At 45.5% G+C, this 17,630-nt stretch overlaps 1 protein-coding gene across 1 annotated transcript in view; it reads left to right on the forward strand.

Moving 5' to 3' along the window:
- LOC138952520 (xanthine dehydrogenase/oxidase-like) overlaps positions 1 to 17,604 on the forward strand; it is a 91,506-nt gene extending 73,902 nt beyond the window's left edge. The window contains exon 34 of the mRNA XM_070324207.1: positions 13,560 to 17,604. Coding sequence (XP_070180308.1) covers positions 13,560 to 13,613 — 54 coding nt within the window. The 3' untranslated portion in view covers positions 13,614 to 17,604. The remainder of the gene's footprint in view (positions 1 to 13,559) is intronic.
- Positions 17,605 to 17,630: the final 26 nt, after the last annotated feature.

Raw genomic sequence — 17,630 nt, forward strand, 5'->3', positions numbered from 1 at the left:
AAGGATCTAATACACAGTTTCTAGAGTATGATGGTTTTTCACCGAATATTGTATTCGGCACTCTAGGGGAGCTTCCACCGGTTATTTTCTTCTCACTGCCACATATTTTGCTGAGGACAAGTCGTCAATATTCCTTCGTCGGCGATGGCTTTCGCATAAGGATTCGACAAGGGGTTCTGGAGGTTTTTGGTCACTGTTGACGAACAGAGGCTGTTCCAGGGAGGAGGCGGACTTTGCTTCCATTGAGAGTACAATCATAGGCTTTTGAGGTAATAAATCATTATTTAACGCTGTTGATGAGTCTGTGTTGTGGAATGAAATACTCTCTGTTGTTCTTTCCAGGTTAGCGCATAATTTACTCTCTGTGACGCTAAAATACTAATCTGTATATGGTTTTTGCAGATAGGGAGAGAAGGACGGAAAATGACTGTTTTGTTGTTGTAAAAAGTCCGTTTTGTGCAGGCCCACGTGCTCGATGAGGTATTTAAAGATGACACGTTTTAAGGTGGTGGGTGAGGGGTAGCAGACATGTTTAGTGCACCGATGCTTTCTGTTTGCAGCCTTCGTTTCGTGTTCCTGTACCTGCTGCACGGCTGCCTTTGGCGGGACACTGCTAGCTGCAGACGTTGGAGCTGGGACCTGAGGAAGCTACGCTAACCGGCTAACCAGCAAACCGGCTAACCAGCGGACCGGCTAACCAGCGAACCGGCTAACCAGCAACCCGGCTAACCAGCATACCGGCTAACCAGCATACCGGCTAACCAGCATACAGAAAGAAAGCTAAGTGCACCGTGTCTTACGCACCCCGTTGACCACCGTTGTCTTTTCTTATCTGTGATTTCATTGGAGTAGTGACAACGTGGGGTGTGTGACCCCTGCATGAACTAGAGCTTTTGAACAGAACATTCTCATTTGACTGTATTTACACGGGATCAGCGTGTTACTATAATTTTCTTTATACTACTGGCATTTTGTCAGTGATCACGGGTTTTTTACGTGTTGAGAACGTAAAAGGAACATATTTTGAGTGAAGGCTCGAGGGAGGTGGCGAGTTTATACATAAACAGGCGTCTGAAACTTATACTTTTGTTGACTCTATTTAATTGTATGACTGCGAGAGTGGATCGTGGTGTGGTTAGTTAATTAGTAGTAATTAACCGGTTCATAATCACCTTAAGTGATATATTGAAACGTGACACATGGGGGCCAAGCCGGGATTTACTCAGTTAATTTCCAACTGATAAAGACCCACCAATTAAGGATAACTAAGAGCAGATAATCTCGTCAGTGCTCGACTTATTTTCTGCTTGGTGCTACCCTTTTTTGTATAGTTTTGATCATATACCACACCTTAAGCGATTCACATCTTGCAGGAAATGTAAATTGTAATTTGTGAGCTATTGTATGCGCTAACTGTGATTACCTCCCTTTCCTTTGTTTGTGAATCTTTGTTGTTATACGTTCAGAGTTTTCCGTTGCAGAGAGCTGAGCGGGGTTAGCGGATTTGTTATTCGTTTTACTCAGTTTTCTCTACATTGTTGTTTCGCATTCTGTAACAGGTTACATTTCTACCGTCTTGTTTTACTTGGATTTTTCTCCATATTTTGACTTTGTTGGAATTTTGGGGGGGAAGGGTCCGAGGACTTCTGTCCTAACCAAGGCTGTGGGAGACACTCTGTTTCACCGCAAAAAGCAGCCGATAAAGTAGGCCACGGCTGTGGGAAACACTTTGTTTCACCGCAAAAAGCAGCCATAAAGTAGGCTACGCGATTTGTTCTACACCGTTTGGATTTTTCTTCTGCATTTTCTGGTTGCTGGATTTTTGTATCCATCGCTTTCATCACCGCGTGTTCTAGCTATAGCTGCGTTAGACTTACTTTTGTGATAAAGCTTTGCTAAACTAACCATGGCTACAGGGGGATCTCCTACGAAGAGATTAACTTTTGAGACTCCTGGTAGCGAGGAACAGACAGAGCGAGACGCACGCGTTAGAGCGCGTAGTTTGCTTAAGCGCAAGGAGTTAGAACGTAAGGAAGACATAGAGCGACAGACGAGAAAAGAAGAGCTTGACAGACAAGAACGACAGGCCGAACGTGAGAGACAGGAACGACAAGACGAACGTGACAGACAAGAACGGAAAGAGAAAGATGAACGAGACAGACAAGAAAAGAAAGAGAAAGACGAACGTGACCGACAGGATAAGAAAGACGAGCTTGAGAGACAGGAACGACAGTCCGAACGTGACAGACAAGAAAGGGAACGACAGGCCGAACGACAGGCCGAACTTGACAGACAGGAAAAGAAAGACGAACGTGACAGACTAGACCGGAAGGAACAGGCGGATCGCGATCACCAGCTAGAGCTAGCTAGGCTACAGGCCGAGAAGGGTACGCTTACTCAGGCTAGCGCGCCGACGTTTGTTGCCGACCGTACGAGACTGCCGACGTTCGACGATGACAAGGACGAGCTCGACGACTTTTTACGCCGGTTTGAGCGCATTGCATCTGACCAGAAGTGGGAAGAGGCCACGTGGGCTAGCCGCCTTAGCACCTGTTTAAAAGGACGCGCATTGCAGCTCTACAACGCTTTGGAGGACGACGAGGCGAGAGACTATCAGGCACTAAAGAAGGCGTTGCTCCAGCGCTTCAACCTGACTGCGGAAGCCTACAGACGACGTCTGCGTAACAGCAAGAGACTGAGCGGCGAGCTGAGCCATCAGTTTGTGGCACGCCTTAATCTCTACCTGCGGCGCTGGGTGGAGATGGCCGAAAAGGACTGGACCGTCAACGACCTTGCCGACCTCATAGTCATGGAACAACTGATGTCCAGCCTGCGACCTGAGGTGGTGACCTTCGTGCAGGAGCACCAGCCAAAGACTACTCAGGAGGCAGCCGACTGGATCAGAGTACACGAGGACGCCCAGGCGATCTCTGGCAAATCTTCAGGCTCACGGCCGGGAAAATCGGGAAATTCAGGTTCTTCAGGACCCAAGGACGGGAAGGACGATCAGGGACACAAAGGATCAAGTTCCAGAACTGACATCCAGTGTTATTACTGCAACAAGCGGGGCCACGTGAAGAAGGACTGCCACAGAAGACAGGCTGACCAGAAGGGCGTACACTTTGTTGGCAGTGAGGAGTTAAGGGACGTCACGAGCTCATGCACAATTCCACAACTCTGCGTTCCGTGCTCCAGGAAACATTTCCAGCCCCACTGCAACGTCTACGTTAACGGAGTGAAGGGCGAAGGTCTGCGGGACACAGGGGCAGACATGATAGTGGTTCGGGCGAGTCTAGTTCCAGCTATGGCCTACACAGGAGACAGCATCAGGGTGAGAATGGCCGAGGCATCTCACGCTTACGACTTGAACACGGCAGTGATCAAGGTCGTAACACCGTTGTTCACGGGGACCATTGTGGCCGTCGTCATGGACGATCCTCCATGCGACCTGCTCATTGGAAACCGGGTTCAGTTTGTGGACGGCGTCACCAGGGAGGTTCCCGTTTATCGGTCTCCCGACGTCATTTCAGTGCTCACGCGGGCACAGGCGGAGCGAGAGGACAAACCTCTCAAACCCCTACCTGCTGCACGAGCTGCCCTGGGGAACGTGACCCCCGCGCTTCTCGCGAAGGCTCAGGCATCTGATCCGACATTAGCGACTCCTCGGGAGCACGCGAAGTCGGGGAAGGTGAAGCTGAGCGGGAAGCATGGGAGGTCAAAGTTCCTCAGGGACAAGAAGTTGCTCTACCGTGAGTTCAGCAACCAAGAAGGTACATTCAAACAGGTTGTCGTGCCTCGCGAGTTTCGCGAGGGTGTCATGGCAACGGCACACGACTCGATTCTGGGAGGTCATCTTGGTACCAAGAAGACCACGGATCGTGTCTGGCGCCACTTTTACTGGCCAGGCATCTGCACGGATGTCCGACGTTTCTGTGCGTCCTGCGATAAGTGCCAGAAGGTGGTTGCCAAAGGAAGGGTGAGGAAGGTCCCCTTGGAGAAGATGCCGCTCATCGACGAACCCTTTCGTCGGGTGGCAGTGGACATCATCGGGCCCATCTTGCCTGCGTCTGAGGACGGAAACAGATACATTTTGACCATGGTGGACTACGCTACTCGATACCCAGAGGCGATCCCTCTGAAATCGATTGAAGCCACGCGAGTAGCTGAGGCTCTGGTTACTATGTGGTCCCGGCTGGGAATTCCATCAGAGGTACTCACCGACAGAGGCACGCAGTTCACGGGAGGAGTGATGGCGGAGGCAGCACGACTGCTATCACTGGAGCAGCACTTCACCACTCCTTACCATGCTCAGTGCAACGGACTGGTGGAAAGGTTCAATGGCACCTTGAAGACCATGCTGAGGAAACTAGCTCAGGAGAAACCACGCACGTGGGACAGGTACATCCCAGCATTGCTTTTTGCATACCGCGAGGTTCCTCAGGAGAGCTTGGGCTTTTCCCCATTTGAGTTGTTGTACGGCAGACAGGTACGCGGTCCCATGGCTATCCTGCGTCAGGCTTGGACGGACGAAGAAGCTGACGAGGAGGTGCAGACGACAGCGACCTACATTGTAGAACTCAGGAACAGGATTGAAGAGACCTGCAAACTGGCTCAAGAGAACCTGGGAAGAGCAGCACAGCGTTACGCGCGAGGATTCGACCGCAAGGCACGGCCGCGCAGCTTCAAGATTGGAGAACGGGTGTTGCTACTTCTACCTGTCAAACACAACAAGCTACAACTGCAGTGGCAAGGACCTTTTGAGGTGACAGCGAGGGTGGGCCAGAACGACTACAGGATCGTCATGAACGGGAAAGCACGCCTGTACCACGCCAACCTGCTGCGCGCCTACATAGAGAGGACTGCCTACGGGGAAAAGGACAAAGTGACAGAAGCAGTTGCTGTCGTGATGGACGAGACAACGGAAGAACAGGGAGGAGGACGTGTACCAGTTTGTCCGTTGGAGGCTAGTGAGGATCACACGGACGTGCACATCTCACCTGATCTTGGGGACGACCAGCAGGCGGACCTGCAAGAGATCCTGAAGGATGCAGCACGGGTCCTTACAGACATACCACTTCAGACGCATCTAGAGGAGTTTACCTTCGACTTGCTGGAGAAGCAGCCAGTGAGGACGAAGCAGTATCCCATGCCTCATGCCCAGAAGGAGGTGGTCAGGAAGGAAATCGCCGACATGACAAAGTTGGGCGTCATCGAGCCAGCGAACTCTCCCTACAGTTCTCCAATTGTGCTTGTGAAGAAGAAGGATGGACGCGTCAGGTTCTGTGTCGACTACCGGAAGCTGAACAAGATTACGGCGTTTGACGCGGAACCCATGCCTGATGTGGACTACCTCTTCAGTCACTTGGCCAAGGCCAAGTATTTTTCAAAATTAGACCTCACCAAGGGATACTGGCAAATTCCAGTTGCCGAGGAAGATCGCCCAAAGACTGCATTTACCACTCCATTCGGCCAGTTCCAGTGGACAGTCATGCCTTTTGGTCTACAGAATGCAGGTGCCGTCTTCACTCGCATGATGAGGAAACTTTTGGAACCATTGAAGCGCGAGGACATCAGCAGTTTCATCGACGATGTGCTGATCGCGACAGAGACATGGACTGAACATCTCGACGCCCTGCGCGACGTGTTCGGAAGGTTGAAGGACGGAAATCTGGGAGCTAAACCGTCCAAGTGCTACTTGGGATTTCGGGAATTGTCTTTCCTGGGTCATGTTGTCGGCGAGGGATTGCTCGTTCCAGAGGACGACAAGATCCAGAAGATTCGGGAGGCGGAGCCACCGCGCACGAAGAAAGAAGTGAGGTCTTTCCTGGGCCTAGCCAGCTTCTACAGACGCTTCATCCCGCACTTTGCCGAAATCGCTCTACCACTGACCAACCTTACCAAGAAACTACAACCGACCGTTGTAGTGTGGACTGAGGAATGCAGCTCCGCATTCAACACCCTGAAGAGGCGACTCACCAGTCAGCCTATTCTCCGACTACCAGACCTGAACAAGGACTTCGTGCTGAGGACAGACGCTTCAGGGAAGGGACTTGGGGCAGTGTTGCTTCAGGAGACAGAGGGGTTTTTGCACCCTGTTTGCTTCGCCAGCCGTAAGCTGACCTCGGCCGAGGCAGCGTATGCAACGGTTGAACGCGAGTGTCTCGCCATTGTCTGGGGCATCCAGAAGTTCGAAGCGTACCTGTACGGACGACCTTTCTGTCTGGAGACGGACCATCAACCTCTGCAATATCTTCAGGTTGCAAGGTTGGCAAACGCCAGACTTATGCGCTGGGCGTTGATTCTCCAACCGTACCAATTCACGGTACGCGTCATTCCGGGCGCCAACAATGTTGGAGCTGACTTTCTCTCTCGGGCTGTAGAGGAGAACATGACTGTGAGCGAAACCGAGGTTTCGTCTTGAAGAGGGGAGGTGTGTCACGATCGGGTGACAGAGACCAGGAAAGTGTCACTCGGTGGAGTGCCTGTTCTTGGTCGATTATGATAGAAAGCGCCTGTACGTGATATTGGGCTACAGCAGAGTTTGCTGACAGTGCTCAATGAGCACGGATGTTTTGTAGCGCACGAGTTTCACAGTGGGTTTTTTTTTGCTGTCATAGGGCTGACGGTTTTTCGCTGACAGCGCGCACGGGATTTTCAGGGATTGAGTTTCTCGTGTCTTTTTTCTGCTTGGGAGGCAGAATTGTGTATAGCTGGACTGGTTTTGTGACAAGGTCAGTCACGTGTTATTGGCTAGGTTGTCTGAGAGAGACACAGGGACGGCACACTTGACACCCAGCGGCAGAAGGGGAAGGATCTAATACACAGTTTCTAGAGTATGATGGTTTTTCACCGAATATTGTATTCGGCACTCTAGGGGAGCTTCCACCGGTTATTTTCTTCTCACTGCCACATATTTTGCTGAGGACAAGTCGTCAATATTCCTTCGTCGGCGATGGCTTTCGCATAAGGATTCGACAAGGGGTTCTGGAGGTTTTTGGTCACTGTTGACGAACAGAGGCTGTTCCAGGGAGGAGGCGGACTTTGCTTCCATTGAGAGTACAATCATAGGCTTTTGAGGTAATAAATCATTATTTAACGCTGTTGATGAGTCTGTGTTGTGGAATGAAATACTCTCTGTTGTTCTTTCCAGGTTAGCGCATAATTTACTCTCTGTGACGCTAAAATACTAATCTGTATATGGTTTTTGCAGATAGGGAGAGAAGGACGGAAAATGACTGTTTTGTTGTTGTAAAAAGTCCGTTTTGTGCAGGCCCACGTGCTCGATGAGGTATTTAAAGATGACACGTTTTAAGGTGGTGGGTGAGGGGTAGCAGACATGTTTAGTGCACCGATGCTTTCTGTTTGCAGCCTTCGTTTCGTGTTCCTGTACCTGCTGCACGGCTGCCTTTGGCGGGACACTGCTAGCTGCAGACGTTGGAGCTGGGACCTGAGGAAGCTACGCTAACCGGCTAACCAGCAAACCGGCTAACCAGCGGACCGGCTAACCAGCGAACCGGCTAACCAGCAACCCGGCTAACCAGCATACCGGCTAACCAGCATACCGGCTAACCAGCATACAGAAAGAAAGCTAAGTGCACCGTGTCTTACGCACCCCGTTGACCACCGTTGTCTTTTCTTATCTGTGATTTCATTGGAGTAGTGACAACGTGGGGTGTGTGACCCCTGCATGAACTAGAGCTTTTGAACAGAACATTCTCATTTGACTGTATTTACACGGGATCAGCGTGTTACTATAATTTTCTTTATACTACTGGCATTTTGTCAGTGATCACGGGTTTTTTACGTGTTGAGAACGTAAAAGGAACATATTTTGAGTGAAGGCTCGAGGGAGGTGGCGAGTTTATACATAAACAGGCGTCTGAAACTTATACTTTTGTTGACTCTATTTAATTGTATGACTGCGAGAGTGGATCGTGGTGTGGTTAGTTAATTAGTAGTAATTAACCGGTTCATAATCACCTTAAGTGATATATTGAAACGTGACATGTTTTGGGTTGTCATCATTATTTTATTGAGCATTATTTGAAGCACACCAGGAAACTGAAGAAGCTTATCAAAAACAGAGTGAAAATAAGTGAAATTATCAACTTCCACAAAAAAAAGACTATTTGTTATATTTTTTTTAAATCTCGAAGGCTAGTTATAGGTTATTTTCAGCAAGCTTCTTAATGAATTAATTAAAATTGCCTTTAGCTTTTATTTTCTTCGATTTGTTGAAGGTGGTCCATATTAGGGGACTCACACATACTTTGAGGTTTTGCTATTATTTTTTGTTTGCAGTAGAAACTCGGGGTAAACACTGCCAAAATGTAACAAATACGGTCTTAGCTGTCATATATAGCCATTTTTGTGTGATAAACGCTTTGGCTGTGGACAAAAACGAGTCCGTTTTAGGCGGCAAATTTAGAGAGAACCCTGCCAAAAGTGAAAAAAAGCCTAACGGTTTTGAGGTTTGTGTTTCTGCAACAGTTTTGACATGTGCAACTTATCCAGAGAGGGTGAATAAAGCGAATAAAATTGTTTTGAGCGCTCTTTTGTCAGAACAGGAGGTGGTCCATATTAGGAGCCGGTCCATATTTTTTATTTATTTATTAGTGAGTATTTCTACGCACATACCCTCCCAGAGGGGAGGCTCATGGCGTTTACAATATGCCGTGTGAGATGGAATTTTTTACACAATATATCACGCATTCACATCGGCCAGTAAATCTCAAGCGTGTTAGGCGAGTATATACTTTTCACGGCCTATTATTCCAAGTCACACGGGTATTTGGTGGACATTTTTATATATGTCTATACAATTTTGCCAGGAAAGACCCTTTTGTCAATCGTGGGATCTTTAACGTGCACACCGCAATATTAGGAGCCTTTCCCCTACTCTTCATAGGCAACCGCTTAGATCAATCCCGACAACAAAATCCTGATTCAAAATCCTGAGCGACGAAATAAGAATTAAACTAAAACAGTATGCTTACAGTTTTGTTCATTTGCTATCGCTTTTAGAGCATTGATTGCTAAATCTGGTTCAACAGAACAAGGCTGTCCCATCTGTCGTCTGCTGCAGATCTGTCGTTTGCCGACAGAATCATCGGCTAAGCTTACTAATCAAGTTGGCCAGCAACATGGAAATTGCCACTTACAAAGTTGGAGATACGGTTAAAATTAAAGGTGGCGAAGAAGGTCGGATCTTGCGTGTGTTATTTTTCAATTTTAAAGTAAACAACGGTGTCTAGGTTCAGGTCATGCAGGCAGATAGATTTACAAGTTTTGACCTACATTGAATAGACCAGCAGAACAAAACTACCGCAGTACAGTACAAATAACTTACTGGCCTAAGACTGAACGACAGACATCAAAGTAAGGCTCACCAAAATGACGATTGAAGAAGTAAGTAATCCAAATTTGAACACTGAAGCACAACAGCTCGAATATAAAGCACAAATTCAGCAATCATCCTCATCGCTTGTAAAATCACACACGCAGTCTTTTTGGCGAATGCCTCTGACAACCGACTTGGGTCACCGACTACAGGGCCGGACTACCGGGGGGGTTATGGGGGTTGCGCAACCCCCCCCCCCCCCCCCCTAGCCTAAACATGTACCTTACTTATTTTTTTATTTTTTTATTATTGCTTATTTTATGCCGTTTCATGCAAGGAGCGACCATTTTCCTATCTCAGAATATGACCTACCCATCAGCTTCAGGGGGCTTCGCCCCCTGACCCCCACAACGAGGGGGTGGGGGGGGGGGTTCTAGGGTTTCCGGACCCCCCCCCCAGCCAAAAAATAAAAATATTGAATGAGGTATGCATTTCTTTATTTTACATCGAGTTTCAATTTTTGGGGTATTAATCAGTGACCAAATCTGCTGCCTGAAACTGGTAATGATCATCCTCAGAATGCACCAGATTGCACCATTTTGCATCCTTTTTTTCAAAATTTTCCGGGGGGGCATGCCCCCGGACCCCCCTAGCAAGCTAGGCGCTTCGCGCCGTCGGCTCGGCGCTTCGCGCCTTCACACCCATATCTTCACAATATACTTTTGAAAAAAAACCACCCATAAAATGAACTGATCCGCCCCTGCCGCCACGGGGGACATCCCCCTGGGCCACCACTGGCAACCCCCCCCCCTCCTCTTCGCCTAGTCCGGCCCTGGACTAAAACCGGCCGGTAACTGCACAGTTTCAAATGCATTGATTTATTTGAACTGCGCAATCTCTGTACCGTAAAATCCCTAGCATAAGCCCACCCCCCCCCCCCCCCCCCCCCTGTGCACAGATTTAGGGCAAAATTGGGGGGTGGGCGTTTGCTAGGGATAGACCCCTTTGCGCAAAGTAAGTTTTGTGCTCAACCGTGTAATTGAGTGAATACAAACCCCGAAAGCATGTAAGTTAGGTCGTGTGAGTAGAAGTGGAGGAAAAAGGAGAAAAAAAGGGACTTTGAGGCAAAGAAGGCCAACGAGGACAATCATGAGAGAGAGAGAGAGAGAGAGAGAGAGAGAGAGAGAGAGAGAGAGAGAGAGAGAGAGAGAGAGTGACAGACAGACAGACAGACAGACAGACAGACAGTGAGAGGGGAGATAGAGGAGAGAGAGACCGACAGACAGACAGACAGACAGACAGACAGAGAAAGACACAGTGTAAGACTGTCGCTTCGGCATTTTGCAAAAATGGCACAGAGAGATTCAAGAACAAACTTCAGGCCACCAGGAAGCTCGTCAAAGTACCGGTACGTAACTGACAGACAAAAGACGTCAGTGGAAAAGCATGACGTAATTTTAATTCACTTTGTCGGGGATGGGTGGGACTGGGAGTGAGGAGAGGGGACAAAGAATAAGAAACAAGTCGCGTAAGGCGAAAATACAATATTTAGTCAAGTAGCTGTCGAACTCACAGAATGAAACTGAACGCAATGCCATTTTTCAGCAAGACCGTATACTCGTAGCATCGTCAGTCCACCGCTCATGGCAAAGGCAGTGAAATTGACAAGAAGAGCGGGGTAGTAGTTGCGCTAAGAAGGATAGCACGCTTTTCTGTACCTCTCTATGTTTTAACTTTCTGAGCGTGTTTTTAATCCAAACATATCATATCTATATGTTTTTGGAATCAGGAACCGACAAGGAATAAAATGAAAGTGTTTTTAAATTGATTTGGACAATTTAATTTTGATAATAATTTTTATATATTTAATTTTCAGAGCTTGTTTTTAATCCGAATATAACATATTTATATGTTTTTGGAATCAGCAAATGATGGAGAATAAGATAAACGTAAATTTGGATCGTTTTATAATTTTTTTTTTTTTACAATTTTCAGATTTTTAATGACCAAAGTCATTAATTAATTTTTAAGCCACCAAGCTGAAATGCAATACCGAAGTCCGGGCTTCGTCGAAGATTACTTGACCAAAATTTCAACCAATTTGGTTGAAAAATGAGGGCGTGACAGTGCCGCCTCAACTTTCACGAAAAGCCGGATATGACGTCATCAAAGACATTTATCAAAAAAATGAAAAAAACGTTCGGGGATATCATACCCAGAAACTCTCATGTCAAATTTCATAAAGATCGGTCCAGTAGTTTGGTCTGAATCGCTCTACACGCACGCACGCACACACGCACGCACACACGCACACACACACGCACACACATACACCACGACCCTCGTTTCGATTCCCCCTCGATGTTAAAATATTTAGTCAAAACTTGACTAAATATAAAAAGGAAAGAAACACGAAAAGGTAAAGAAGGGGGAAAAGATGACTTTTAGAACAGTCTGCACAAATCCTTGTGAAAGTGAGCCTATATTCTCTTTGAAAAAACCAGGGTGGGCGTTTGCTAGGTAGTTACCCCTGTGCACAACTTTTGGCCCAAAGTGGGGGGTGGGCGTTTGCTAAATGGTGGGCTTATGCTAGGGATTTTACGGTAATTCGTTTTCTAAAGCAGTATTGATGACTAAATACAAAAGCAGACGTTTTATGGCGCGTTTACCAAAAAGACAAAAGGGGACTCGTTTCGCACATGAATTTGATGACACGACTTGCGGTCGCTGAAGGTTTGGCCAGCAGAAAACAGGCACTCGCAGAGTTTGTGTCAAAAAGTGGTGTTTTTTAATGAAAACGTCGGAGTAATGGGATAAAAAGCTTACACACCTCGTCCTAAATATCGTGCATATTTTCCCTCGGGTAGATTTTCAGGTATTACCTCGCCAGAGGCTCGGTAATACCTGAAAATCGACCCTAGGGAAAATATGCACGATATTTAGAACTCGGAGTGTGTAACCTATATCTCTTTGCTTTTCAGTCTCAGAGTGAGGTGGAATTGTACATATCCCTCTGTGTCTGTTTGTCCCTTGGCTGTCTGTTTGTCTGTCTGACCTTTGATCATCTGTCGGTTTGTCCTTCTGTCTGTCTGTTTGTCTCTTTGTCCGTCTGCCCTTTGGCTTTTTGTTTGTTTGACCTTTGTCTGTTTGTTTGTCTGTCTGACCTTTGTCTGTCTGACCTTTGGCTGGCTGTCTGAACTTTGTCTGTCTGTTTGTCTGTCTGACCTTTGTCTGTATGACCTTTGGCTGTCTGACCTTTGGCTGTCTGACATTTGGCTGTCTGACCTTTGGCTGTCTGATTGTCTGTCTGACCTTTGACTGTCTGAACTTTGTCTGTCTGATTGTCTGTCTGACCTTTGTCTGTCTGAACTTTGTCTGTTTGTCTGTCTGACCTTTGGCTGTCTGACCTTTGACTGTCTGACTTTTGGCTGTCTGACCTTTGGCTGTTTGTCTGAAATTTGTCTGTCTGACCTTTGTCTGTTTGACCTTTGTCTGTTTGACCTTTGTCTGTCTGACCTTTGTCTGTCTGTTTGTCTGTCTGAACTTTGTCTGTTTGTCTGTCTGAATTTTGTCTGTCTGAATTTTGTCTGTCTGTTTGTCTGTCTGACCTTTGACTGTCTGTCTTAACTTTTTCTGTCTGTTTGTCTGTCTGACCTTTTTCTGTCTGTTTGTCTGTCTGACCTTTGACTGTCTGTCTTTCTGTCTTCTTCTTCTTCGTTCATGGGCTTAGATTCCCACGTTCACTCATGGTGGTTGTTTTTTTTGCACGATTGGATTGTTACGTGTATGACCGTTTTTACCCCGCCATTCAGGCAGCATACGCCGATTTCGGGGGAGGCATACTGGGTATTTTCGTGTTTCTATAACCCACCGAACTCTGACATGGATTACATGATCTTTTCCGTGCGCACTTGGTCTTGTGCTTGCGTGTACACACGAAGGGGGTTAAGTCACTAGCAGGTCTGCACATAAGTTGACCTGTGAGATCGGAAAAATCTCCACTCTTAACCCACCAGGCGGCAGCGACCGGGATTCGAACTCACGACCTCCCGATTAGGAGGCCGACGTCTTACCACCACGCCATTGCGCCCGTCGTCTTTCTGTCTGTCTGTTTATCTGTCTGTCTGTCTGTCCGTCGGTCTATCAGTCTGACCGTTGACTGTCTGTTTATGTGTCTATGATCAGCTTCGATCCTGATTTTGTTCTGATGTATTTTCAGTATGAAGGCGCAGAGAAGAAGAGCGGCAAGACTCACTGGTTCGTGGACTTGTAATATGACAGGCGGTCCTGCGGAGATTGCCGCATACATGTCAATTGGTGAATGCAACAGACAGCGGCGCACCTTTTGTTCATGTTCAACCGTCACCGTGTTGTGGGGAACACCGGCTGTATTAGCCCACACTGATCCAACTGGTCATTTCTTTAGGCGTGTGTTCATTATTTAGAGCAGATCAGAATAGTTTTAAGAAGTTAATAATCTATCTAAAACATCATCTTGCATTGACAGGTCAAGGTTTTAATCATTTTGTAATTGTTCACATTTTCATCGCAGTTCGTAAATTTGTTTTATGAAATGCATAACCTCCAAAGGTGATAGTTTTAGAAAGTTTATTATGCATTTTATAATCATAATTTGTTTTTATCAAAGTGATGTATTGCATTGTGTGATAGCCATATAATGTTTATTATGTAACGCATTTTATAATCATATTTAGCTTTTATCAAAATGTTGTATTGCATTTTGCAATTCCATGTAGTAACCATTACTCGGCTATTTGTGAAACTAAAGCACTGAATAATGGCAACAGTTCACTAAAATCGTGAAAACAAACATTGTAGTTGTTTAAGCACATTTAAATATATTTCTAGTAGTAGCCTAAGCTGTACTTCATTATTAATGATATTGCATGGCACACAAAAATGAATGAAACAAGAAATTCCTCCGAGGTAGGAAAAACACCCCCGTTGGTCAAAGGGAAATAACCATTCTCACTGCCACCAACTGAGAAGGTTATTTCCCTTTGGCCATTAATATGTGCCTCTATAAGTCCTTGTAGAATCTTAATCCACCAATAACTCCCTGACCGTGTGTTTGACTGGTCCCAATTTTTGTAAGGACCGTCTCAGGAATGTATAGAACCTGTTCACCAAGTTTGGTGACGATCGGTCCGTTCATTCTTGAGATCTATATGCGAACACAAACACACAAACAAACACATCGAGTGAATCCTATACACACCCCTATACCGGGGGTGTAAAAATTCTGTTCCTGTCTTAAATATACAATACACTGCAACACAACACAACAATATACCATATAATTTACTCCAAAGGGGCAACACTATCCCGAACATTTTCATTGTCTGGATATGTTTTAGCCAGTATAATTGTGAATTCGTGTGCACTTTCTCTGTCGTTAGAACGCATGAAGCGATCACAAATTTTGTTTGTCCTTTAAAAGGGAGTGCAATGGTCTCCCTTTTCTGGTCTTGTTTTGACTTGCTTCGTCTTCTCTCGTTTTCAGGATCTTGTCTTGTCTTGTCTTGTCTTGTCTTGTCTTGTCTTGTCTTGCCATAACCTCAATTGTTTCATTTTTTTCTTTGCCTATTTCTAGTTCTTAGTAATAACTTCTACCGTGATAATCTTCTGCTCGTTCGCATGGAAAGAGAAACAATGTATTCGCGTTCTCAAATGAAACGAATCTGTTCAGGGTGTGTGATTCATGTTAGACGTCTCCGAAAAAGCAGTTTCTATATATATTCAAGTTGACCATTTTCGAATTCCATTACAAATGTGTCTGTTTTTGGGGTAATGTTTTGAAATACACGTTGAAAATGTATGATGCGAAACAATGCTATGGAAAGACGGCAAATACCTTTTCCCGCAGGTTTTATGCACACTGGTAGCTGGATTTCAATTCAGACAGACAGAATCTTCAGAATATTGTTGTTGTTGTTGTTGTTGATGATGATGAAGCTTATCTTAAAGTATTTTGTTGGTGGCATTTTCCACTGCCCGCTGCATATTGGCATAGTTTAAAGCCATTTATTTGTGTATAAACACTTTTTGAATGTGTAACCTGTAGATCAGTACGGTTCTTCGGTCTCCGGTGGCGAAGCTCAAAGTGTTACCTGATGTCTTGGTTCTTCATTGGCAAAACCCCGTTTGAATTCCTAGTGTTGCTGTACGTTTATTGTTATGTGTTTTGTTAGAATGTATATGTATTTCATGTTTAAATAGTATGGTTTTATTCATAGTTAATATGTAAAGCGCGGAGAGCATAGTTTACTGTGGTTCGCACTATAAAAGCTCTCATTATTATTTAAGTTATTGAGACATCCCAGTGCACTAAGGGATTTATAGAGCAAATCGAGAAAATTCATTATTGAACGAAGCGCATAGCGCTGAGTTCAATAATTATTTTCGAGATTTGCTCTATAAATCCCTTAGTGCACTGGGATTGTTTCAATAACGCTATTGTCAGTACCGCCATAGAAAAAAGAAGATTCCAAACGCACATTTTGCAACGCACATTTGAATAGGCATCACTGTGTGGTCAGGTCGTGTACAGTAAATATCTACTTTTGTGTGGGGTGTCTCAAGTGTGTCGTGCTTTCGTCACACGCATTTTAATTTCTGTTGGTAAATTCCAGTGTAGCGTTAATCTGAACAGTGATGATCTTTCAGAGAGACCTCATTTGAACTCGGAGAAAGGGCTGTGCTCTTCATTATTTGCGATTCGAAACCTCCAGTCGAGCTTCGACGGATTGACTGTGCGGAGTGACTCCCCTTGAATTGACTCGAAGCCGCGGGACTCGACGGTTCGCACATTTTCAAAACAAATGTGGCATATTTCTCGTGTTGTATCTTCACTCATCGGGGAGTCTGATATTAAATATGAACGGTAAGAATGCTCTGAACCCTACACGTATTATATCCCCATCGTTTTTTCGTTCACATTTGCCCAACATGTTAATTTGCTGAGCGGGGTTTATGTCGTCTGCTAGGGCAATCAAACCACTGCATGCAGTCTGCACTGACTGAGTCTGCACGCAAGGCACGCTGGTAATAAGTCTTATAATGGTAAGAACGTTCTGAACCCTACACGTTTTCGATTACGATTATTCTTGCCTTGAAATAATAATTCGGAAACCATTCATTTACTGAACTGATGCAGTCGTATTTCAGTGTAGTCAGTGCGGCTAGGTATGACAGAGTCGATCGAGTCAGTCTTCCAAACTGGTCTAGCTGGTACGTTATCGGAATAACACTTGTGTTTTCTGCTAGCGGGTGGGAATTTTATATTAACTCATCATTTGGTAATGTGGATGATAAGCTACATGCCACTAACACGATGAGAAGAATCTATGCAAGTCGGCGAGAATTAGATGAAACACAGCGGCTTCTATTTTTAGATCAGTGGCAGCCGCACTGTGGCACAGGCACATGCAATCTGTCAGAAAAAACCCACTTCTGCTTTAATTGAGAAGCAGGGAATTTATGGTCATTTGGTATTGTGGAGAATATAAGCTACATGTCAGTAATTAATTCTGAGGATGAGAGCACAGTCTTGCTTAGGTAAAGGGCGTAAGAATACGCTCTGTGGAAAAGTTAGCGCACTCCAAGAGTGCGCTAACAGTTTTAGCGCATCGCCATTAGCCAATCAACTGGTTCACATCAGTCATGTGACACCAGTACTTACTGACAATTATTATTATTATTATTATTATGGTCGAGAGTGAAGCTGGTATTTTTGTATTTTATGCAAGCATGTATATGTGCTCTTTGATGAGTATTTTTTTCTTTTTCATCGGAGACAAATTGTATTAGTTGTATATATCGTGTTGTGTTTTTGATTGAACTTGTAAATTGAACTTGTAAAGCGCTTCGAGCTGTGGAGAAGTGCTATATAAATGTCCATTATTATTATTATTATTATTATTATTATTGTTTAGCCCTCTGTATGTCAATGAAGACGCAGACAGACTCTCCAAACAATGCAGGAGATTGGGCGAGAGCAGAGCACCCACACAGTCCAATTTTTTTTTAAATTATTCTCCTTCTCTGAAGTGAAGTCCATCCTCAAGAGTTGCTTTCACAGCCCGTGGAAGAACACCGTCTAGATACCCACACAGATGAGCGTCTCACAAGAACACGGACAGGTTGTTATCTTCAGGCTGCCGACTGGTTTGTGTTGGGTTCTTATCTCGTTTCTACAGGCTGAAATCTCCTGAACACAGAGAATTGCCCAAACGCTAACCTAACAGATGTCACAACTTTGCGGACCTGA

The sequence above is a fragment of the Littorina saxatilis genome, linkage group LG17, assembly GCF_037325665.1.
Source record: "Littorina saxatilis isolate snail1 linkage group LG17, US_GU_Lsax_2.0, whole genome shotgun sequence".
NCBI classification, from domain to species: domain Eukaryota; kingdom Metazoa; phylum Mollusca; class Gastropoda; order Littorinimorpha; family Littorinidae; genus Littorina; species Littorina saxatilis.